This window comes from Telmatherina bonti (genome assembly GCF_933228915.1).
Source record: "Telmatherina bonti genome assembly, chromosome: 19".
NCBI lineage: Eukaryota > Metazoa > Chordata > Actinopteri > Atheriniformes > Telmatherinidae > Telmatherina > Telmatherina bonti.
This window is the reverse complement of record NC_136617.1, coordinates 27,879,178-27,904,329: the sequence shown is the minus strand read 5'-3', so window position 1 is coordinate 27,904,329 and position 25,152 is coordinate 27,879,178. Positions and strand designations below refer to the sequence as shown.

General features: G+C 41.0%; 1 protein-coding gene across 1 annotated transcript; it reads right to left on the bottom strand.

Annotated features, from left to right (window-relative positions):
• Positions 1-2,615: 2,615 nt before the first annotated feature.
• On the bottom strand, positions 2,616-23,377 carry nsun2 (NOP2/Sun RNA methyltransferase 2). Its single transcript, XM_079258894.1, has 19 exons — positions 23,173-23,377; positions 21,992-22,149; positions 21,662-21,766; positions 21,477-21,582; positions 18,002-18,073; positions 17,339-17,423; positions 17,058-17,250; positions 15,901-15,975; positions 15,688-15,818; positions 14,617-14,690; positions 14,399-14,529; positions 12,238-12,334; positions 11,857-12,065; positions 10,582-10,674; positions 10,350-10,485; positions 7,760-7,840; positions 7,209-7,347; positions 3,927-3,966; positions 2,616-3,842 (listed from the first exon to the last, which is right to left on the bottom strand). The coding sequence occupies exons 1-19, from the start codon at positions 23,236-23,238 to the stop codon at positions 3,542-3,544; spliced, it is 2,292 nt and encodes a 763-aa protein (XP_079115020.1). The 5' UTR covers positions 23,239-23,377; the 3' UTR covers positions 2,616-3,541.
• Positions 23,378-25,152: the final 1,775 nt, after the last annotated feature.

Sequence of the window (25,152 nt, the reverse complement as noted above, 5' to 3'; positions counted from 1 at the left end):
TCATACCCACAGCTTGGGGAGCTGTTGTGACAGTCGCTACACTGCATGGTCGCCTTCACGGCAGTGCTCTTCAGAGGTCACGAATCAAAAGAAAGAAAAGAAAGAGAGACGAGGGACAGCAAAAGGTAAAGCACCGATGTAAGGCACGTACAGGAGAGACACTGAGAGGCGCAGGATGCTCTCTGTGGTCCCTCTGTCCTCTGTTTCCTCCTATCACCAAAGAGAGGTGAGGGGGCTGGTTGTCATGACAGCTGTTGTCATGGCAGCTGGGTTAGTTAATAAACAGGAGGGAGAAATGCCCGTCTATCCAGTGCAGGGAAGGCGCCGTGGCAACCACTGACAAGATGCAGCCAACATCCTCCATGTGTTGACATGAAGTTCGATTTTCTGTTTCATCTCTACACATGCAGATCCAATTAAACGTTCAGACACACACTCATACGTGGATTTCACTCATGTTTGTACAAAAGGAAAAGCTGACATGTAAATAAAAACACTTATCGACTTGTGGTAAACAAAGGTGTTAAACTGTTGGGATTTTTTTTTGTTTTTAAGTTCTTTAAATTGTTAAGATCTTTTGAAGGATTCAAGTCGACTTTGATCTGTTGTTGACTTGGTCATTTCATAGGCAAGAACTCTAAGGAGCTTTTCCTCCATCTTCGTGTCCTGGGACAGTCCTTGGGAGCCCAAGTTTCATCAAAAAAGACACAAACGGACAACATGTTAAAAATGGTTTCATATGAAAAACTATTGGCCAGAATTAATGATGACATGGATAACTTTAATGAATCTTGGGGACAAATTTTTGAGTCATGACTCATGAGGTCACATCAACTTTGGATTCTCGGTCATTGACAGACTAGGCAGATTGGGCGGAGGGTTCTGGAGGTCTTCTGTAATTTTTCAATTGACTTCCTTTTCAGAGATGTATCTGATGTGAACATGCAAAAAAGTGTACAATGAGGTGTGCCTTTATTTTATATATGTACAATGTTGTGTTTTAATTTTTATTTTCATTTATTTATTCTTTATATATATATATATATATATATATATATATATATATATATATATATATATATGTATATATATATACATATATGAGGTATGGGCCCAAGAGAAAATCAATATTTTATTGTTAATTGTACTACTGTTATTTTAAAGCTGGAAAATCAATAAAAACTTGAATGACAAAAAAAGAAGGCACACGTTCTTGTTATTCTCTGGACTGGTGTTTTGAAAGTTAACCTGGTATTTGATGAGCAGTTATTGAAATTTTATATATTACAACAGTTATGTAATATTTATAACATACCATCACTTCTTCCACATGAACAGGATCACAAGGTTCACGAATAAAGCATACCTGTGAACACAGTATTTCAGGTTTTCTCATAAAGCTGGCTGAGAGAAGGCAAAGACGAGGTGGCTACTCTGAAAAATCATAAAGGCATTGAGCAGAGATCCTTTATTCCAGTTCCCCAAGGGCCGGTGTCCTGCAGGTTTTCCAAGTCTCCCTACTGGAACACACCTCAGAATTAGACAAGCTCTGCATATACAGTTGTGCTCATATGTATTCATATCCTTTCAATATGAATACATATCCTTGCTAAATTTACAATATTCACTTAATTAACTGGAGACTTAAAAAAGGAATAACTAAAAATTTGCAAAAATATAAGTTAGAAATATAAGACACTGTTTTTTTGTTTAATTGAGTTGAAGAAAGAAAACAAAAACAAATGTGTCCTGGACAAATTAGAGCACTTTTCTGTTGAACAGTGGGACAAAATACCTGTCAACAGGTGCAGAAGTCTGACTGAGAGGAACAGAAAACACCTGACTGGAGCGGAAACATTAAAGGATTGTTCAACTAAATATTAGTTTATGAGTGATGTAATATGTAATAAATTATCTTATTTGTTGGATTTAAAAAATATATATTTCTATTGAACCAGAATTTAAAAAAAAAAAAAAATGTAATGATTTTCATAAAATCTTTATTACTTTAGTCAATTTCAGCTTATTTTATAGGCAGCTGTTGAAAGGGTATGAATAAATATGAGCACAACTCTATCTGCTAAATACATAGATTTAAATCAGGTGTGTTGCAGGAGAGACACTTGGAAAGCCTGCAGGACATCTGTCCTCTAGGACCTGGATTGAAGATTCCTGGTACGGAGTGTAAATGATTGAGATGTAGAGGTAAAGATCAGCAGAGCAGGAGCCAAAATGCTTCCTAACAAACATGTTGCATCTGTGAGTAGATGCAGAGTCCACAGAAGAAGAGATGACTGCACTGCAGGAAACTACTTCAACATCTTGTACATGTGTATCATCTTCTTCTATGTGCCTTTTAAAGCATTTGTTGTTGTTTTTGTTTTTTTACCGCATACAGTGTTGTAGCACCTACCAAAACAAAGCTGGTAGTACAGTTTTAAGGCTCAGAGGTTCTCATGTCTTACAGCTGTTTATCCATTCAGACACCATGGCAACAACGGCGGCTCATAAGCGTTAACTACAGAGTCTGTGGAGCCACAGAGAGCGGTAAGAAAAGGCTCATTCTGAGAGAATTGAGACTTAATTTAGTTTAGAAATTACAAAAGTAGTTTTTGATGATTTAGTCAGTGATCTTTAATGTTATATGTCACACCTTCAAATATAATTTACATCAAGTTTCCATTTGTTATCAGTATTGTGGTACAATAAAAATAGGAAAACCTACATGAGTATGTGGGTCAAAGTATATGTATATGGGTATACGGGGTCCAAACGTGGCTCCTATCGCACAGCTGAGGTTTAAAAAGCTTCTGATAAAACTGAGTTTGTTTTTGTCCAATTTAAAATGACAACAGTGTGAGCGATGCAAAGGTCCAAATGATTTGGATGGGACCACCCTGCTGGACACGTCAGACAAAGTGCATGTAATGTCAAGATACGCGTGTTTGAGAAGAGCAAGTAAACGTCTGGCGAGTTCATTTTGTCTTTACTCTCACATAATAACAGCTGCAGACAACTCTGCGGACATTTTCCTCACAGGTATGTTAACAAGTTGATGTTTAAACGTTTAATTCCTGCGTTGAGACGCGAGACAAACATACGCATCACCATGAGCTGCTTTTCATTCAGTTTGTTTCCACACTTTTCCTTCATTTGAAAAGAAAAAAAACAGATTGAATACATGAGGTTTAAACATAAAAACCTTAAAAATGAAAACAAAGTGCAAATATTTGACTGATGACCGGAAACCTCTCGTTTTTAATCAGCTCCATATTTCCGATTTGATTACAGGTAGAGGAAATGAAATCCTAATTTCTCATTTATATGAAGCTCTAAAATAAAATTAAAATAAAACTTGTTCTGTGAGATACATTTGTTAAAAGGTCAAAAACAAAACAAAACAAACCATTTGACTAAAAAGCTGAAAATAAAAAGGTCTCCATCACTGGGTGATGAACTCAGGAACGTCCTTTCTCTGACCTGTCGTGTGGTTTCGGACCAGTTGAACAGCACCTCTACCTCTGTTCAGCCATCAGTCTCCTCAGCTACAACTCTCCTTGTTGCCACAGTCCATCTTTGGTTCTGTTGATCCGTTCTCATTACAGTTTTCCAGCTCCGCTTCGTTTTCTCCTCCCACGCCTTCTTCCTCCTCGGCATCATCCTCCTTTCCTTCCTTTACATCATCCTTCTTTTTCAGCCCCACGCCCTGTTTGTCTCTGAAGACCTCCACGCCCAACATTCGGAGGTAATGAAAGCGCTCGTTGCGGGGGACGAAGGCTCGGATGGACGTCTTTCCCCTCCAGCCGCACAGCTGGATGGGACATTGAGGCTCTGTGGTGTTTCTGACAAATGGAAAAAAAAAAGTCAGAGTTTGAATCCAGGCCATCGCTCTCGAAGATCAACATTAAAATATCTTTAGAGCTTACTTTGGATTAGGAATGTACTTCAGCACAATGCTGCCCATCGCTGTGGAGACAATGATAACAAATGAAGATAAAATGCAGAGTGTGTCTGAGTAAAAGGAAACACAAAACGTTGCTTTTTGCATTACTGTTCATCACATCACACTAAATATGTTTAAACTGAAAATGTCATGTTTTGCATTATGTGGGAGATCATCTGTCTAAACTCAAATAAAGAAAAAACCTGAAGTTGTGAACATGGAGCCCCTCTTTGCTGTCTCCTTAACAACTCATCCATTCAAACCATGAATAGTTTTTCTGCCCGCATCTCATTGGAGACCAGATTTGCTTCCAAAGCTTCCCAGTATGATTGTGTTTTTCTCCCTTTATACCAGCGATCAGCAGCTCCAGTGCTTGAGGGTTGGTATTCTGGAGGTATTGAACATGTCCTCGCAGCAACACCTGATTCAAACAAATGGATTTGTGCAGAACTTTCTACAAGCAGTGAGATCCACTGTGGTTGAATCAGGTTGTAGTGAGGAAACATCCAATCCCTGCAGGGCACCGGCCCTCGAGGACCGGAGTCGGTGATCCCTGCTTTACATCCACAGCAGCCAGAGCTTCGGTGTTTTTTGCAAGAAGCATCATCTTCACTGCAGAAAACATGGTTTTTTCTTGTTTTTACTCATTTGACAAAGACATTTCATTTGTACAGTCAAACAAATTTGGAGCCGATGCCATGCAGATAAGAGTTTTTAGCCAAAGCTTTGTCCCTGGCCTTTCTACACCACGTTACGATACAATGATACATTACAAAGCCCGTATCAGACTCACATATTCCCACAATATAAATATGACTAACTTTATACCATGGCAGGAAATAGACAGCATATGTTGTATATATGTCGTTTTGACACCTTCCAGCACGCTAAAAGTGCTCGACTAAAGAAGACATCCCTCCTTCAACACCTTGCCAACGCGGCAGCCTTGCATGGACATGGTGGCCATCCACCAAATATCCACGCCTCCACCCACCTGGATCATCCCGTCTGTTTAAAAATTAGTCTTCATGTATATCTGAGTCGACTGCAAACGTTTCTATTCGTGGTTAACGACGGCTGAAACTTGGCTTTGTGCACAACTGCAGCCTCTGTAGTGACCTGCATGTTCATGGTGTATGTTTTTATACGATGCATTTGTTTGATGAAGATTTTCCTTCACATTGTTTTATCTGAACCAACCTGTTTGATCTCTGAATCACGCTAAATATTTAACAGTGAAATGATCTCACTTCAGGTTTTGTAAGAAGTCCAATGTTTTTATTGCTTGCAGTGCTTCATGCGTTGCGCCTGCAGAGATCCTCTTCCCCCAGACTGCACTGAGACTAAAGCCTGTTACATCCTCCACGAGAAGCAAGAAGTGAGTTCTTGTTCTCGAGGCTGCAAGAACAAGAAAAAACGTCTTTTTCGTCAGGTCCATACATACTCCACGAGAAGTACGTCTGCAGCGGGGAGGGATCACTACGGGGGGCGATGCTTGGCGAAGGTTTCCGCTCTCCGAGTGCTTTTCTAGTTTCATATTTAACGAGCAACTTCGTCTACGGCAGTGCGGGTTGTGCACGCGGCTGGGTCCGAGAGTTTTAATGCTACATGTAAAAATGTTCGTACTTTCTCACCACCTTGATCAGCTGTTTTATCAAAACAATCCGTTTTACCTGCAACAGTAAAAACACGGAAGCAGCAACTCTGCTTCATGCTTTCTCCGTGTTAACCACGCCCACCTCCAATGTTCGACCAATCACAGGATACTTCTCGGAGCCCCGCAAGAAAAAAAGTTCTGCCAGACCGATGTGTCAAGAACTGTCCTCAAACACGTCCGCGAGAACAAAATGACGTCATTTTCTTCTTGGATCCTCAAGAACAAGAAAAAAGTTCTCGCTTCTCGTGGAGTATGTAACAGGCTTAACTGAGACCACGTCTGCACATAGTTGGGTTTTTTTAAAACTGAATACCTCCCCCCTTCGGCCAGTTAAAAGAGTCCACACGGCCTCCTTTCCAAAAAACAAATACATGCACACCTAACGCCGTTGTTAAGCACACTCATAAGCACATCAAACCTATAGGCGGCAGTAGCGCCCCTAATCCTCTCCAATCAGAATAAACTTCCATCTCATGACGTCCCTTCCACAAAAAACCCAACATGCCTCCAACGTCGTATGGTTAGGTGGCGGAAATAACTGTCCTTAACTCCATCCTTTGCCTTTGGTTGTTTACGTGGGGCGGTATTTGAGTTTGTAAACACAAACAAACACAAGCGCATGGGCAACAGATAACGCCATCACAGTTTCGAGGACATCCATGCTGGTGTAAATGTTCAGTAAGCGGCGTGCCTACGGTTTTATTTTGAAAAGGCCAGACCGGAAGTCTGCGCTGTGTTGTTGGTGAAAGTTTGACGGTGCTGACTGATAATAAAAGACGACGGCTGTGCCGGTTCCACAGAACTGTGCTCTTGTTTTATATGTTATAAAAGAATAGGCGCATGAACGAGACCCTCGGTTACATAAACAAAGGTCGTACATGTGACATTGTGGCATTTTCTGTTGCAGGCATGTGACGCTTAAAAACCCAAAACCTTCGGTTATATACGTCCACATGCAAACAGAGTATTTGCAAATCTTCACTTTGGTCAGAAGTTTTTTTAAAACCACTGTTTTTGGGAGCAGAAATCTGCGTTGTGGCGTGAGTGACAGGCCAAATCGGAGAAAAATATCTTTGCTTTGTGAGATAACCCTGCTACATGTGGACAAGGCATTAATAATGTGAATAAGTGCATCAGCGGTTTCCCTCACATAAAGCTCACCTGGGAAACAAACTACCAAACCTGTCTGAGATGGTTAGTGATGTAAATCAACGGGAGAAACAACGGGCTAAATCTTCAACAGAAACGCTAAGACCCAGAATCTTTCATGAACAGTATTCCCACACAGAATAGTTCGGATGTGCTGAACCGCGTACAGTCAGTACAGTACAGGGAAATCAGAGAATCCATAATAATCTGGAACTTCTCAGCTCCTTTTGTGAGGCTTTTTCAGGTCAGTGCCTTGCTCAGGGGCAGCAGCTTGAGGACAGCAGAACATTTCATGCATTTATTTCTCTCTTTCAGTTGTTGCCAGCAACACCAAGAACCTTCTAAACACTAATCCTCTCCTTCACCTCTCTGGGCTGCTTCCTAGATTCTGGTCTACTTTTCCAGGGGGTGCTTCGTCTCTTAGCGAAGGGTTTAAACTATTCGGCGGTGGGGACTCACCCATTTGCTTGGCCTGAGCGTGAGCGTCGTCCTGGAGCTTGCTGAGGAAGGGGTTTTCCTGTGTCAGCAGCACTTTGATGTCCTCCACACTTACTCTGATTATCCTGGAGCGGATGTACGGCTGAAGAGTGTAGATACCCTGGTAGGAACGGAAGGAGACGTGGATGGCAGAGCAACAGAATAAATTAGGATTCTTTACAGCTACACTGTGCAGAAGAAGTTAATTCATTAGCATCTTAAACAAGTGTGAATTCTGCCGTCTGGCACCATTCGTACTCAGCTGGGTTTGGCGGTAACAATAATAAACGGCAACAAGGATTTCTTGCTCATTTAACCGTGAAATTAAAGATGGCGTAAACTCTGAGAATAGGTGCTGAACTCGTAGACGTTTTGCATTTAGAATCGTGAGCTTCATTTGCATACAAGAGAGGATTGCAGAAACTGTAAAAATGTGTAGAAAAGATGCCCTGCAAAAGAACATGTGACTTTGCAAAAAGAAAAAAATATATCTACATTTTAACTCTGCTAGCGATGCACTGTTTGTAAGTCACCTCTTGAGCCAGCCTGAAAGCACAGCCGAACTCCTCGCCATCGCTGTTACGAGACCACACCTTCACTCCGGTGTTGATGACCTGACAAAGAAAAACAGAAGACAAAGAAGATGCAAGCTGACAAACAGTTCAGTGTAAAACAAAAAGCATCTCAGTGATCTGAGTTGAGACAGACATCCGCCCGCCTTGCTGTGGGCTGCTATGACAAAAGGTAAGCGGTAAACGGTGCAGCAGGTGTCCCAGCAGGAGTGCAGCAACTGTGAGTGATTTGCATTGTAAAATCCAACTACATGTGAAGGATAAATCTGCACAATGCATCGTAAGCTCTGGGAAATGAAGCCAATTTATGTGACCATATGAACATTTAAAAGCAACAGTAATCAAAACGGTTTTTGGCATTAAAGCTAGGGAAATGTTCGTCCTTATTTTAATGAGAATCACACGTCGGTGTTGATTAAACCCATCAGATTCCAGAAAATCTCTATAACTGGTTTCTAAACCAAAATGAGCTTTACAGCCAGCACTGATTAGTTTGCCAAACATTTATTAAAAAGGAAGCAACCATGGCAACAGACATGACAGTTGAAAAGTAGGTGGCATGTGAGGTTTTTGATGTTTATAAGAAGAAAGAACATATAAGGGATTAGGGATTCTGCACGATTCTGGATAAAATGAGAATTACGATTTTGTTGCTTAGAATTGAGATCACAATTTTTTTTCCCAATATAAATATTTATTGCACGTATTACCGGCACATCAACTTTGCAACAGCTGACACTGAACATAGAAACAATAAATGTCTCTCGTCTTCTCTTACACACACAACCTTTGAATAATTTTAATCGTAACATTTTTGAACAATATTTTTTCTGTGCATAAGGTGATGAGAGGTAGGTATGTTTCTTAAAATCTAACAAACAGGAGCGTTGGACATGAAGCTAGACATGAAACGTCTCCAATAACTCCAGTAAAAGTAGCTAGATTTGTCGCTAGTCGCTTTTAACAAAAAAAAAAGTCACCAGATTTAGCGAGAAAGTTTTTTCCAACCAGCCGGCATCTGCGTCACGTGGTATAAGGATCCCTGGTTGTCATTTGCTGAGGGAGGAAGAGGGAGCGCTTGTTTTTATGCAGGTTTGAAATGCGGTACATTCGTGGTCTTTTTTTTTTTTCTTAAATCGTCGTAATTTGAAAATATTGTATACAAGTATGAATCGAGATTGCGATTTTTTAACGATTAATTATGCAGCCCTATAAGAGATTGACAGCGAGGTCCAAAATCTAATTACTGTTCCCTACATTGCACTGTATGACTGCAAGAGAACTCATCTCTGATTCTCTCCTCTTTTCGGACGGCTTTTTTACCACTACATGTCATCCAGCTTTGTACTCAGGCCTCACAGGTCAAGTCTGAGTCCCAACAGCAGGTCACAGATCGGCTTCTTACATTTAACCCTTTGGATCAGATCAGATCACTCTGTTGTAATAAAGGAGGTTTGAGTGACTATAACCCACCAGCCCCACCTGGGCCGGGGTCCTGCAGGTTTTAGAGGTTTCCCTGCTGCAACACAACTTATTTAAATTATTTGGTCAGCAGAAAACATGCAGAACTTGACAAGTTGTTGGAGAACAACTTTATTTGAGTCAGGTGTGTGGCAGCAGGGAAACATGTAAAACCTGCAGGACGTTGGGCCAGGTTAGTCATGCCGAAGGTTTCCCCACAAAGTACCAGCAGGTTTATTCGTTTTAACACGCCAGGATGTCACGGAGAATCGATTTATATCAGTAGGAATCAGTTCTGAACTACGATGAAGAATTTTTGCTATTTTGCAAAGAAGCCATTAGAGCCGCTGATCTTTGGGAGAGAAAATCAGTCTGAACAAGATCGGGTTGAAGTAAAACTTTACTCTTATTCTGCGCTTATTATCATGCAGCAGTCCTCTCACAAAACTACCTCAATCATTCATGGAATTAACTGGTTCCAAATAAATCACATACCTTGTGCAAAACTCCTGTAGCCATCTCTAAACACATACAAACACACTATAATGTAGCCCTGGTAGCTAGTTTTATTACCACATAAACACAAAAAAAGTAAAGAAATTCTGTCATTTCTCTCCTATCACACCACCAGCTGGTGTTTTATTCTACATTGTGGTCCCGATATATCCAGATTGTGCACTTTGTCTGCTTCACCGTGACAGAAAGTGACCAGAAAGTTCAAAACATCAAACACAGAAAAGAAGAAAGAGAAACACACATACTGAGAAACCTGAGCAGATGTTACAGGGTGGAGGACCAGAGGGACCCCATCTGTTTATGTTCCCTACATCCTTCTCTCTCTCTCTCTCTCACACAGACACACACACACACGCACAACAAACAGATCTATCACTGCACTAACATGAACAAAAGGCAAATTTCCAGGAGGATCGATACCAGACAAAATGTCTCCATGAAAGAACTGATCATGGATTTATTTCTAATTAGAAGAAAATGTTCCGTTGTCATCACCCAACCCGACTGTCTGTGTGTGTGTGTGTGTGTGTGTGTGTGTGTGTGTGTAATGATCGATAACGCCGTCCTCACACACCTTCATTCGCTCACTGTTGTTGAGCAGCACGTTGCGAAGCTCTTTGGACACCATGTAGAGGTGCCGCTTCTTCCCCTCGTGGGTCCTGGTCAGAACATTGAGCTTGGGAAAGTCAGGAGAAAGATCGTAGAAAGACCTGGAGGAGGCAGGAGAAAAGTTGTCTCACTGAAGTAATATGATTTTTTTTTTTTAAAAAGTGAGTCATTTCTGCAATGAAAACACAGATATTTACTCTATGGCGGTGAAGACGGGGTCATCTTCAGTCAGGAACACAAAGGGGTCTTCTTTATACCCAAACAGCTTCATCTTTTTAGAGGGTGGAGGTCTGAGAGACAACATACACAGATGTTTTTAACTTTGGGTTCATTTCATTTAAAATATACATTTTATTTAAGGCAATGTGTGTTACTGATGGAGAAATATGTCAGATCAGCAACTGTAAATAAAGTTCAACCTGAAATATGAATAATCTCAGGTCATATTCAGCTTTTTTTTTTTTTTAAAAAAAGATATTTCTCGGGCTGCACAGTGTAATAGTGGTTAGCACTGTGGCCTCACAGCATGCTGGGGCAGGGTTTGGTCAGTGGCCTCTCTGTGTGGAGTTTGCATGTTCTCCCTGTGTATGCGTGGGTTCTCTCCGTGTTCTTCAGCTTCCTCCCACTGTCCAATGACGTGTATTAAGTCAATTGAGTACTCTAAATTGCCCATAGGAGTGAGTGTGAGGTTGTTGTTGTTGTTGTTGTTGTTGTTGTGTGGTGGTTTGTATCTGTGTGGTCCTGCGATGGACTGGCGAGCTGTTCAAGCTGTACCTTGCCTTTCACCCAAAGACTGCTGGGATAGGCTCCAGCTTCCCCGTGACCCTGAACAGGATTAAGCGGTTAAGAAAATAAATGAATGAAAGACTCCAATTCTCGTTCATTTGCTCGGAAAGTTCGCTTCGTTGGGGGAAATGTGAACACGCCAAACAAGTTCTGATTCGGATCAATGAAGCGGATGCGGTCCGCCTACAAACGCAGGTCTCAGCTTGTTTCAAGCGGACCAAATACAGGAAGCGGACTAAAAAAAAAAAAAAAAAAGTCCCTTGCTGCATTTGACATAGTAGGTAAATACATAGTGATCACATTAAGAGCCCCGTTGTTCATACTGCGTCCATCGTTGCTGTATATTTCTGCAGTATATTTGCCTAAGACCATAAAAAAAACAAAGAGCGATAGATTCATGCTCCATGTTTAACTCTCAAGTGGAGGAAACAGTTTTTCTTCTTCACGCTGGTCTTGTTGTCTCATTTGCTAAATATGAGAAAGGGGGAATACTATTCTAAGTTGGAGTTTGTTTGACCGAAGTGCAGCATGAACATGATCTCAGTCTGCATGGATACACCTCCCTACAACTGAGCCGAATCCGAACAGAGTCACGCAGACCATCCTGATGTGAATGCAGCCTTAAAATAAAATTCTAATGAACTTATTTTCTCTGTTTATTAGATTAGCAAGCAAACAAGACTCACCCACACACTGCTTCTTGTTTGGCACCAGTCTCCTGAGCCTGAGAAGCTCCTGGAGGCACTTCACGCTCCGCCTCCCCATCTACTTTCCCTGCTGGGCTGCCTCCATCCACCTCCTCCTGGGAGTCCTCAGGAACGATGCGGGGAGTGTCTGCTGGGGACGGGGCGGCAGGAGAGACTCCGGTCTGGGATGCTGAGGCATCTCTCCTCAGCTGGAGACAGAAAGGGCGGGCAGATGAGTTGGACAAAGAGGTGTGGAAAGAAGAATTAAGTCAGTAAGTGATGCCGTGGGGGAAGCTAGAGCTGGAAGGTGTCTGCTCCACAGGAACTTATGACACACGTTATCTCCCATCTATTAAATGTCGGGGACTTTATCTGAAGTACCTTAGGATATCTTTTGTTCCATGGCATCGGCGCTTTCTTCACCAGCACAGCCACAAAGAAACCTCCAGTGTTCTGGTGATGTGGCAGAATCCTCATACTGACATTAAAAAACAAACACACAGAAACGTGAGACTAGAATTTAATCGTTGTGGCACCATCTGCTGTGAGAACAAGCAAGCAGCTGTTCAACCCGCAGTAGATATGAAAGTTATTGAGAAAGTGGAGCAACAGCTCCCTCTGCTGGCCAGCATGTCAGAATTAGCAATGAAGCAGAAGAAATTACATCATCCTGAACTCTGATGTATCATCATTGGCCACTTTATTAGGTCCACCTGTTTCACTTGCTTGTTAACAAAAAGAGCTCATGAACCAGTCACATGACAGCAGCTCAGTGCATTTAGTCATGTAGACGTGGTCAAGACGACTTGCTGAAGTTCAGACTGAGAATCAGAAGCAGGAAGAGAGGAGATTTAAGTGACTTTGAACACGGTACAGCTGTTTAAACTGCTGATCTACGGGGATTTTCACACACACCCATCTCTAGGGTTTAGAGAATGGTCTGAAATAGGGGAAATATCCAGTAAGCAGCAGTTATATGGATAAGATAAAAGCCTTTTTGATGTCATGAGGACCACACCAGGTCCCACTTCTGTCGGCCAGGATCAGGAAACTGAGGCTACAATTCACACACACTCATCAAAACTGGACAATAGAAGATGGAAAAGGTTCCCGTGTCTGATGAGTCTACATTTCAGCTCCACATTCAGATATCAGGCCCAGAATTTGGTGGAAACGTCAAAGCATGGATCCATTCTGTCTTGTATTGACAACACCAGTGGTGTGATGGTATGGTGTGTCAGAACCAGCTAAGCATCATTTATACACCACAGCCTGTTTGAGTTCTGAGCATGTCCACTCCTTTAAAGTGGAACTATTATGTGCATTTCAGGCTAATTTATTTTTATTTCTGAGACCAGAAGGGCTGGGATTGATCGAGTTATTGTCACAAATCGCTTTATTTACTTCAGACCGAACCTCTCCGTAGGCTGTCAAATCAGCCTGCGGGCAAAACGAGTGGATTGAGACTCTTCCACATTAAGCCCCGCCACTGCACTACATCGGGAGCGCGCACCACAACTGTCATTTCGCCATCATTGTAACATCTCATAAACGGAAGGATTAGGCTAATATGAACTCAATGAAAAAAACTACAATGTCAACACATAGCATACAGCCCTACATGTTGGAACCTGAATCAGACCCTGAAAACAAAGTGGAAAACAGCAACCCACAGCAACGAATGCAGCAGGATGTCTCTCTTTGGTAAACTCACCAGCCATCGTTGGAAATAACTTTATCCCACGTTCTCCACCTGCCTGATGTATTTGTACATGCCCTTGTTAACCAGTAGAAGGTAACCAATCACCGAACCTTATCCCCCGGGACGTCACAAGGATTTCCAAGTAGAAAAAACTCTAAAACGACGCGTTTTTCGTCGCCATGGAAACCGAACGGAGAGAGTGCTGGAACTCAAACATGCATTTAGGTGATAAAAAACAGTGCCGTTCACATGTCTGATGAGGATTCAACACTGTAGCACTGTAGAAAGCTCAGAAAACTCCAAATACCATAATAGCACCCCTTTAAGCACAGTGTAGCATCTTCTGATGGATATGTCCAGCAGAATAATACACCATGTCACAAAGCTCAAATCATCTGCGATCCAGCATCCACAGTCACCAGATCTCAGTCCAACAGCGGAGCTTCAGGGTGTTTTGGAACAGGAGTTTCTTATGCGTGTGCAGCCGACTGTTCTGCAGCAACTGTGTGATGCTTCATGTCAATACGGAGAAATAACTCTGATCAATCAACAGATCAGATCAACAAGGTGTTGGAAACAATGGCACCAAGAATCAACATAGTTCTGAAGCCAAAGGGGTCTAACCTGGTACTAAGGGCGACCTAATAAAGTGGCTGGTCAGGGTGTGTGTGCCCATCATCTTAACAGAGGTACAAGTAGATGAAAACTCCCAATTCTTTGTTTTCTCCAGATCAAACTTCTAAAGCAAAAATGGCAGAAAATAGATGAACTTTGAAGGAAAAATACACAGGAGGAACATAAAAAGGTTAGATTGGTCAGTGGAGTTTTTCTTATATGTACCATCTCTCCAGATGCATGTTGGTTATTTTCTCTGGGTTCTTTGGTGGGAACATAGTGGGGCGGATCTGTGTGTGCCGACTGCTCGGCACCTCGCTCCAGTCAGAGTACCACTGGCCCTCTTTGGTCATCAGCTACAGAAACACAGCGCAGTGTCACAGTTTTGGGATCTGAGCAACAAAACTCAGTGATGAGTGTTTAGAGGCTCAGGTGTGAAATACCTTCCAGGAAGTGACTCCCGGCATCCACTTCAGTCCTGGCAGGTCAGCTGATGCGTCGGCCAGCTCTAACGCTCCTGAAGACAGAGAGGAAATATAAAGTAAGGTAATCAACTGGGATTTGACGGATAACAGATTAAAATACGACACAAATGGAAACTTCTAAATCAATCTCTAACCTGGGAAACGAGTCAAATCTGTGGCATAAAATGGTTTTAAAATTACAACAAATATTGTTTGTGGATATGATTCCAGGGACAACGGGAGTGACTGACCTACAGAAACAACCGCTTAATAGGAATATTATATCAACACCATCTCAGATGACACTCCTAACCCCCCCCCCCCCCCCGCAGCACAACTATCCAAGTTGATTTTTTTTTTTAAGGCAACACATCAGGATGCGAAATCACAAACATCTGAACAAGAGCCCAGTTCTTTAACCACTACACCTGCACAGCTCTCTTCCTGATGTGAATACCTCCCTGGTTCACGTTTTAATGCTTTTACTTCAATTCCCTGTTGAGCCTCGGGTTTCTTTTTCTTTTTTTTTTTTTTTTTTATAAATTCCTCTTAAATTGAGCAGATTGAAAAGCTAAACTGGCTCTGGGTTTTAAACATGCCAGTTTTAGCATGTGACCAGTGTTGTTGGTCTCTAGAGCACCGATATGAGCCGCTCTAAGCTCTGAACCAGACCACAAAATCTCTGTCTGAGTTACCCGACACAAGCAGGAAAGGTCTAATAGAAAAGTAAAAATATGAAGATTATGTAACACCATTATGCTGTGGCATTTCTACAGTATATCCCAGTGACTGGTTAAAAGGTACAGTGTGTAATGACAAGCGACATCTAAAGGTAAAGATGGGCATAGAAATGACTTCAATGCCAAGTAGATATAAATGGTTCATTTTAAGAGAATAAAAGCAGAACATTTGTTTCATTAAAGTGATTAAATACCAACAGAAACACGGTTTTCTATTATAAATGTAATTTTTCACACACTGACCTTTGATTTTGCTCCATGTTCCACCTTAAGCAGTAAAAACTAAGCAGTGTAAAGCAGTGTTTGGTACCTTCACTCTTCTCCAGCAGAGCAGCTATGACAGCTTCATCTTCTATAGGGTTGAGTGAACAGGTGGAGTAGACCATCCTCCCTCCTACTGCCAGCTGCTCAACACCGCGTACTGCGATTCGCATCTGGAGCCTGGTGAACACAGCACACGATAAACCTGACAGCTTTCCCTCCATGCTTGCTTTAAGTCCTACATTGTGTCGGGTTCGCTTACCCATGGAGGTGCAGGCTGTTGCTGGTTGTCCATTTCTTCCACACGTCTATGTTCTTCCTCATGGTGCCATCCCCGCTGCAGGACGCAAAGCAGAGAGCGGTGTTGGCCACACACACACACACACACACACACCAATCACCTATCTGGCCACAAGGCGCTGAAACCAACACCGACACTTCTCCCAGGACGAAAATGAGTAGGAAGCAAAAAAATGAATGCTGGCTGCTCACATCACCGAATGAATCTCCATGACTGCGTTTCCTGCCCTCCCCCCTCTCTCTCCCCCCTGTTGTTAATGGTACAGGCCTCCAGGCTTCGGCACAAAACCTGTCCAGCTCAGACAGCCTCTGCAAGCTACTGCAGTTTCGCTTTGGCCGGGTCATTTTTTAAAAAGATTTATAAGTCAGAATCATAGACTGTATATAGAGATGGATGGAGCCTTAGTGACGTCACCCATAGGTTTCTGAAGAGCTGAATTGAAGCTCGGTGGGCGGTTCCTACCATCACCATGTTGGCAGCGTCATGCGCATCGTCTCGCCCGGAAAATACAAATATGGGCAAAGAGGTGGAGTTGAGAGGGGAGCCGTGATGATTGTTGATGATTGACATCGAGCGAACTCCGAGCTTTCTGTAGCTTAAAGCTAACCGAGCTAACCTCGAGATAACAGGAGCTAACCAGCTAACGGAGGTAAGCAGGCTAAAGCTATGTCACGTTGTTAACTGGCTAAAAACTGCAGTCGTTCTACGTTCTTCTTACTTGAAGCCGGAGATCGGTACCTGTCAGTCAAAAGGACACGCCCCTAAATATGCCGAACTTCGAGATTAAATTACTTTTAAACGTACAAGTTAGAAAGAAAAAAAAAATCACTCCCCCCACAGTTGTCATGAAGGTAAACCTGACCTATAAACCGAAATTGGATTTTTGAACCAGGCAGTAAACATGTTTATTTCTGCTGTGAAGTTAACCTTTTTAACATGGGAGTCTATGGGGATTTGCTCTGTTTTGCAGCCCCTAGTGGATGAAGAGGGAACTGCAGTTTTATGCACTTCCTCATAGGCTTCACTTTTAACCGCCGGAGGTTGCTGCTTGGTCAGACCATCAACAAACAAATGCACACAAGCAGCAGAAGTAATCGGTGCTGCAAACACCTGCTGACCTGCAGGGAACGTCACACAGGACGCGGTCGTAGAAGAGGATGTCTTTCTTGCCGTTAGCGTCGATTTGAAGTGTGGGAATGCAGGAGGCGTCGTGGTTGACCACCATGATGCAGGGGCTATTGAGACGCTTGGCCTGATGCACAAGCAAGTAGCAGCGCTTGTTGTCCACGTCATTGGCTATGACAAAGCCCTCTGAAATGCGGAGAGGTGATGATTAAGATGCTGGGGAATGTTTTTATTAAACAGGAATCTGAGGATGCGACGTGTGAATGTGTTAAACCTGGGAAGGGAACGTCCATGTCTGAGTGAAGCATTTCAATCAGCTGAGCCGTCTTTGACCCTGGAGCTGCGCACATGTCCAAGATCTGTACAGAAAAGCAAGTCAGACCTTCACTGTTTTGTTTTGTTTTCCCATTTTCAACTATTTCAACAAAGTTTTTGCCCTGTTTACAGTTGTGTTCATATTTATTCATACCCTTTCATTAAAGAAGGAAAAAAACAGCTTCCTGTAAAATAAGATGAAATTGACTAAAGCAATAATAAAAATTTTTTTTAGGAAAATCATTCAACATTTTTTTAAAAAGCAATCAAATAAGATAATTTATTACATATTACATTACTCATAAACTAATAATTTGTTGAACAATCCTTTAATGTTTCCGCTACAGTCAGGTGTTTTCTGTTCCTCTCAGTCAGACTTCTGCACCTGTTGACAGGTATTTTGTTCAACAGAAAAGTGCTCTCATTTGTCCAGGACCAATTTTTTATTCCTTCTTCAACTCAATTAAATGAAAAAACCGTGTCTTATATTACTAAATTATATTTTTGCAAATTTTTAGTTATTGTTCCTTTTTTAAGTCTCCAGTTATTTAAGTGACTGTTGTAAATTCAGCCTTTTCTTTAATACATATGAGCACAACTGTACATAAGGCAGTGTTTTTACCTTGTGGTGGGGCTCAATCTTCAGGAGCAGAGGAGGGATCATGCTGACTGCTTCCTGTCGGCTGATGTTACCCTGCAAGGACAAACCAAAACTATGCTCGTGTCTTCCAACCATGTTACGACTCTGCCGTTGGGCTTCTTCATAATGCGTTGATGGATGTTTTATTTTCTCATGCAGCTGGTCCAGATTTATCTCCCTCTCTCTGTGGTAATGTGTCAGGACTTTAACTCGGCTCACTGAAGCACTGACTGGTTTCAGTTCCACAGTTTGTGGCTGAAAAGTTTCCCACCAGCTCTCCTCTTTCCACCTCCATCCTCTCCATCACTCCACCGTCTCTGTGCATCAACTTTGCAAATATCCCTTTTCCATCAAAAAGCCAACATACTGGTTTGGAATCAGCACCTAACCAGTTAGAAGCAGCTCTGTTTTGAAACCTCTGAAGCGCTGGACCAAGACCAGTAAACCTGGTGCGGCAGTAGAACCAACTCATCAATGGTCCTCAGCAAAAACTGCTGAACTCAACATGATAAATCTTTAGCAATAAACCAGGAAATAAATGCTGTAACACAAAGCTGCTTTTAGTTTTCAGCCAATCTCCTGTGTTGTTCTTGCTTGTCCAGGCTGCATTGTTATTCATTTTCATCATGACGTCTCATCAGGTCAGTGTTCAGTTTTCATTGTGTTGCCTCTTTCCTGCTCTACAGGCTCTCCTCCCTTGTTGCTTTCTTTTTATTAACTAAATAATTCCTAAATGCATGTGACAAAGAATGCCTCTGTTGACCCTGATGCTGAATACAAATGCCATGATTAAAATCTAAATCCATGCAGGGCTTCTGGTAGATCAGTTTAAATGGTCTGCACACTTGCAGCATATTAAACATCTGCTGCTGGCATAACAATAACACTGAACTAGTCCTCCGGTTTTCTCCAGATCTGATGTGGAAATCTTGCATAATCTCTAAAGGATTTGAGCAAAATCTTCGTCAACAACAAATTGAGGTTGTCAGCTATGACGCCGTCGCCCAGTTTGTGGTATATTTACTTGATCCATGGACACCTGGATCAAGTAAATAAGCAGGTTTTATATACTGGTCCATTGTTCTACAATCTAATCCAGGTGATCATTTAAAAAAACTGAACATCATTCTTCCCATTCATATAGTTTATATGAAAGGTCTTCAAGGGGGTGTTTGCAGAGTTGTTGCTGCAGAGATTTTTAGTTTACTAGATCCTTTTTTCCTAATATAGCTTTTATAACCCGTATATTTTCCCCTAGGAATTTAAATACACATTAACATGAATCCAACATTATGTAGTAAATGGATAAATGGAGCAGAAGATGGTATCTTTCAGTCAGAATTGCACACTTTCAGTCACACACTGGAACTCTCAAGCTGGGCAACATTGCAGTTACATGCTGGTTTGAGACTTGACCTGTCAGATGTCATTTATTTGGTCATGACTGTGTCAGTATAGTCAAGAGAGTGCTTCGTAAATGTGTCTCTTCTCTAATCTGTGTTGCTGAAGATGAACCCTGCACGACCGAACCACTCTGGGGTTTGATGGCTTTCTCGTGTAACAGTGTTGATCTGTGTGCTGGAATTACACAAATCTGAAAGTTTTTACTTCACCAAAAACCACAGACCTGCTGCCCAGTGATGTTGTGACTATGCAGCAGTTCACCAAACACACATATATTAATGATAGGGATGCACTGATCCACTTTTTGGGAGTTCCAATCAGATACCGATATCTGAAATTTGAATATCTGCCGATACCGATATTTGACGATACCAAATCTGTTTGTGAACATTATTGTGACTATGGTTATTATTGCTGTTATAACTGTGTAAGATTTCATTAGGTTGTAATAAATGACCCGTCCTTTCTGAAGTTACTTCACCAATACAAATATAATACCATTACAGATCTAACTATTACAACAAGTTTTATTTTGATTTGGCATATTTTACCTATATACAACTATAAATGTGTGGTTTTAAAACAATGATCTTGATTTTAGTGTCGCATAAAATAGGGGCGGCTGTAGCTCAGGAGGAAGAGCAGTTGTCCTTCAACTGGAAAGTTGGGAGCTCGATTTCAGGCTTCTCCTAACAGGCCGAAGTGTCCTAGGGCAAGACAGAGCGCTAGCTTGACTACTATGGTATCGGTACACTTTTATTAATACCGAGTACACACGCTTGGTATTGAGCAGATACTGATCCTGATATCGGTGCATCCCTAATTAATGATAATTTTACTGAGCTAAACACATGTTTTGGTTTGTATTATAAAATATCTATTTCAGGTTTCTCAACGTGGAGCCTGATGCAACTCAACGATTAGCATTCTCAGTTCTTTTCTATCCTGAATTCATGAGCTGCATTTGCAAATATACATAGAAACATTGTTGAATCTTTTAATTTAACCAGATAGCATGTGCATGTCCCTCTTTATGAGCATTTATTATTCCTGTTTGCAGCAGCCATCATAAATACTGGCCAGCTTTTAGAACTACTAGTCATCCATTCATTCTCTGCTTATCCAAGATCAGGTCGCTGAAGCAACAGGTTATGCAAGTAAGACCCATACACTCCCTCTTCAACTCCTCCTAAGAGATCCAAATGTATTCCCAGACCAGAAAGGTTATTTAATCCCCCCAGTGAGTTTGGCATTAGGTCTCCTTGAAAGGCAGTCAACAAGGAGGCATCCCAATCAGAAGTCCAAACCAACTGTGCTGATCATACATCCATGCTAAAATCCCTCCCAGATGTGCAAGCTCCTCACCCAATCTCTTAGTTTGAGTCTGACCACGTTCCAAAGGAAGCTCATTTGAGCTTCTTATGTCTGTAATCCAATTCCTTCTGTCACTGACCAAAACTGACAAGCAAATCAAGCCCTTCACCTTTCAGTTTGGCTTTCTCTTTAACACAGAAAACCTGTGTAGTATGCTCATATCTGTCAATGAAACCCTCATCTGTCTGCCCATCTCACACCACATCCTAACAGCACACTTCAACAAGATCCTGTGAGATTTAAGCCTCTCCACTTGAGGCAAAGACTCATTCCCCAGCCAGAAGGAGCACGCCACCCTTTTCCAGATGAGAACCATGACCTCAGACACTTTCTTTCATCCCAACCGCTTTACAGTCACCACTGCACTGAAACCACTGCAGTGGATGCTGAAGACCTTGGAAATGCTAGTCAGCACAGAAAAGATGTCTACAAACATCCAATGCTGATTTAAATATCTTTAGAAGCCAGACTGCTATAGACTATGAGACGAATGTTATGTTTAGACAAGATAAACAAAAAAAAAAAAGATGATGTTACAGGAAGTGTAATCCCAGTTTAGTCCTTCAGGTTTTTAGGTCTGATTTTATTTGCTTTGTTAGCTGAAACAAACTACTGTCTACTGTCATACAATTCTATCTTACGTTTTTGGAAATATTCCTTTATATTGTGTTTTACTCACAGACTCTGTTTCGCTGACTAGAAACTGGTGAAATTTCTCCAGCAGTGGAGACTTCCTAATGATCTTCCTGCTCATGTTGGTGTGCCAGGCCTGCTCATCAGGATACCTGGAGAGGAGACACACAGTCTGGACTGATTTTCTCATCGAAATCTGTTTTGTCTTTGACAAACCATGCATTTCATTACCAGCTGAGAGGCTGTGGAGCTTCAATCTTCTGACCATCAATTTCCAGCTCCTGAATATCCTTGAAGTATTTTTCCTTTAGACAGTGGAGGATCTCCTTGGCATGACTGGAACATGGCACGAAAAGCACAAAAGATTGCAAAGTTATTAGAAATGCTCCTTTAACAGAAATGATCCAAGCAGCAGTCAGTGCAACTTTTCACTTTACTTTTAAGTAAACAGGCTACAAAAAAGGAAAAGGGATACATAAATTGAAAAAAAAAAAAAATCACATTTTGTGTTGAGTATGAACATGAAATATAATTTCGAAGTTATGAGTTTGTCCAAATCACCTCTTATATCCAGTGATGCGGATAGTTGCTGGAAGAGGTTCCCTCATTGCCTCCATAAATTGTTCAAACTCTCCCTCAGGTACCAGACCTTGTTCCTTGTAGTAATGCTCAAACAGCTTGTTCTCCTTGACAATGTCAGCATAGCCAGCTCCCCAGCCCTGAAACATTAGAGAGAATTATACCTCTAAATGCTTGACAACAGCCTCCCTGTATATAGAAACAACTATAAAAGTGGAAAAATCCATGCTACATGGTTTGAACTGAGAAATCTGACCATGCCATATTTTCTTTTTAACCCTTTTCCAATTCACCTACCATACAATATCAAAGAGCAATTTCTTTTATCAGTGCCATCTTCTTGTCCTAATGTCTTTTGATGAGTTTTTTTATTAGGTAACTCAGGTTTGCATCACTGCAGTCACCATACATGTTTTTTTTTTTTTTTATTTCAAAAGAATGAAAGAAGAAAATATATGTACATACCTATACATACATCTGTACATACACACACACACACATATACATGCACATACTAAAGGAAGAAAATGACAATATTCCTAATGTTAATATTAACAATAATAATTCCTCTTCAGTTCAATAATTAAATAAATTCGGAGGGGAAAGGGAATGAGAATAAGTACACACTTATTTGGTATTCCCACCCCTTTCTACTCCTCTAGTTTAATATTCTGTGTTGCTGCACGTCACAACATACTTATTCAACTTACTATACATATTTTACATTCACATATATACACTTAGACATTTTCCTATACATACATCCTATACATCTACACATATACATACACATATGTACACATACATAGATATGGTACAGACATACACATACTTACACCCATATCTAAAAAATATTACATGTATATCGAAAAACTTATAATATTCTTTGTTATAAGTCATTTTTATCTCTGAAAATATCCCTGAACACATCATTTTATACATGAATAACGTTTCATATAAAGCGCAGTTTAACGGTGACTAAAGGTTGTCGCTTTAAAGTCATTCCCAGCTGTAAACCTGCACTAACTTTGGTGATCACAATCAGCCTTAAACAATAATGTAGTCGGCTACATGTGTTTGAATAGATTTATACATTGGTTTGTGTGTAACCTGGCTAAGTTTGTAACATTAGCAGAAGTTGTTGAAGCAGAAAAGAGACTTACAGCGTTGTCTCTGTCGTCCCTGCCACCATTCTGTTTCTTCTGCCTCTGTCTGCTTCTTTTCCCCATGTTGGAACAGCAGACAACCCTGGAGAAGAGTCTGCGGAGTAACGTGGTGGCTGGACCAGGGAAAAACCCGAAAAAGAGCCCCGAAACGCGGATAGACTGCGATGTTTCTGTGAGTTTGGGATGAACGGCGTTGCTGCGTTTCTTCAGAGCGTGTTGGCACTGACGCACGTGAATCAGGACCTTTAAGGGTTGACTGAAAATTTTGCCTGAAACGATTTATATGCTTCGGTGTAATTCGGTCTTATCTTTAAAAATTTAATCAAATTAATTATCATGTATAAATATGATTTAAGTTATACGTGTAATCTGACAGCTCACTGTAAAGAAAACGTTTCTAAAGACGAAAATGTCAGTCGTATTAGATTTTTTCGCTACAAATGACACAGGCAGTAATAAAAACATTCATTCAAGGTTTTCTTTTTGAAAAGAATTACTTTAAAATATATTTATTTCCAGCAGATCTATATTTTAAATTTTTTTTTTTTTTTTTTTTTTTTTTTTTTCTCAGACCTCTTGCCTTTGATTGGCCCGTGTGTTTTAGGCAACTTCTACAAATCATCTCTTGGCAGCAATCAATTTCAGACTGGAATGAAAATGTCTTGTTGTTATGGGTGTTGTTCAGTATCTAAAGGCCTTGGATGAATACATGTTGTGCCTTAGAGATTTTGTTCCAAAGTACAATATTAATATTTCAAGCAGAAGTTGTAATAAATTTAGGAAAGCTAATCCGACTGACCACAGGTATCAAACTCTTCTCCTTGAGTAATGCTGTCCTGCATGTGTGTTATTGATGTGAGCCATCAGCCTCCGGAACAAGACCTCCTCTAGTTTATTATTATCTACAACAATATTGAATTTCCCTTTTGGGATTAATAAAGTATTTTTCATTTCATTCATTTCATTTAATTTCCCTGCTCCAACCTTCCTGATTCCAGTCTTTTCTCAACTTCTTCACAATGACCCAGTCCTTCTTTCAGGGCTCTCAACTTTTCATTTGATCTAGTGAGATGTGATTGAGATAGATAGATAGATAGATAGATAGATAGATAGATAGATAGATAGATAGATAGATAGATAGATAGATAGATAGATGCAACAATTACATTTTTAATCACAATTGCATCTTTTTCTGCAATAAAATCACAGTTAAATTACATGTATAATTATAATTATTACATGTATAATTCTATAATGAACCAAACTAGTGTACTCTGATTATTAATTGAGTATCTGTTAAAATGATAAATTGAACTTATTTTGTGAGGTGTGCAATGAATCATACCACCAGCTGTTCCATCCTCAACAACTCATCACTGGCAAAGAAGACGCTTTAGCTAATCAGATGTAACCATTGCCATAGCAAGTTAATGGCTTTTTTGCCTCTTGTACTGTGGTGATTGGTGCCTAAAGACGTCAGCGTTGCCATTGCTACCATCCAGTTTGTGGACTAACACCCCACTGGTTTCAAGGTTGGCATTAAAATTACCAGGTAACCACTGGAGTATCTGATGGGGACCGAGCCACATTTCAGAGTTGCGTGGATGCTGAGACCTCGACCACAAGTTTGATCTGACAAGCATGCCTTTCTGCACTGGTACGTTGTTGAGGGTATGGAGGAGGGAGAGTTAAATCAAAGCAAACAGTCTGAAGCTATATGGTTCTGCTTCCAGGTTTGCAGATGACTTAGTCCAGCAGACAGGATATACTCTGGAAAAGGACGTGAAGTACAGCTTGGAAATTCTTAAAGAAGTCTCCATATCTGTCACAGAAAAGAGGTAAGGCTTTGCAGCACCAGGTAATCCTGGCTGTCTTTGGTAGTTTTATGTCTGATGATAATGATTCAGACATGTAATTTGTTAACTGGATCCACTAACTCAAGAAAAAAAAAATCCTGCCAAGTGATGTCATTGGGTG

Coding starts and splice junctions, on each gene's coding strand:
- nsun2 (XM_079258894.1), bottom strand. CDS start 23,238: ATGGGGAAAAGAAGCAGACAGAGGCAGAAGAAACAGAATGGTGGCAGG. Junction 15,819..15,900: donor AACAGCCTGCACCTCCATGG/GTAAGCGAACCC, acceptor TGTGTTCACCAG/GCTCCAGATGCGAATCGCAG. Junction 12,335..14,398: donor AACATGCATCTGGAGAGATG/GTACATATAAGA, acceptor TTTTAATGTCAG/TATGAGGATTCTGCCACATC.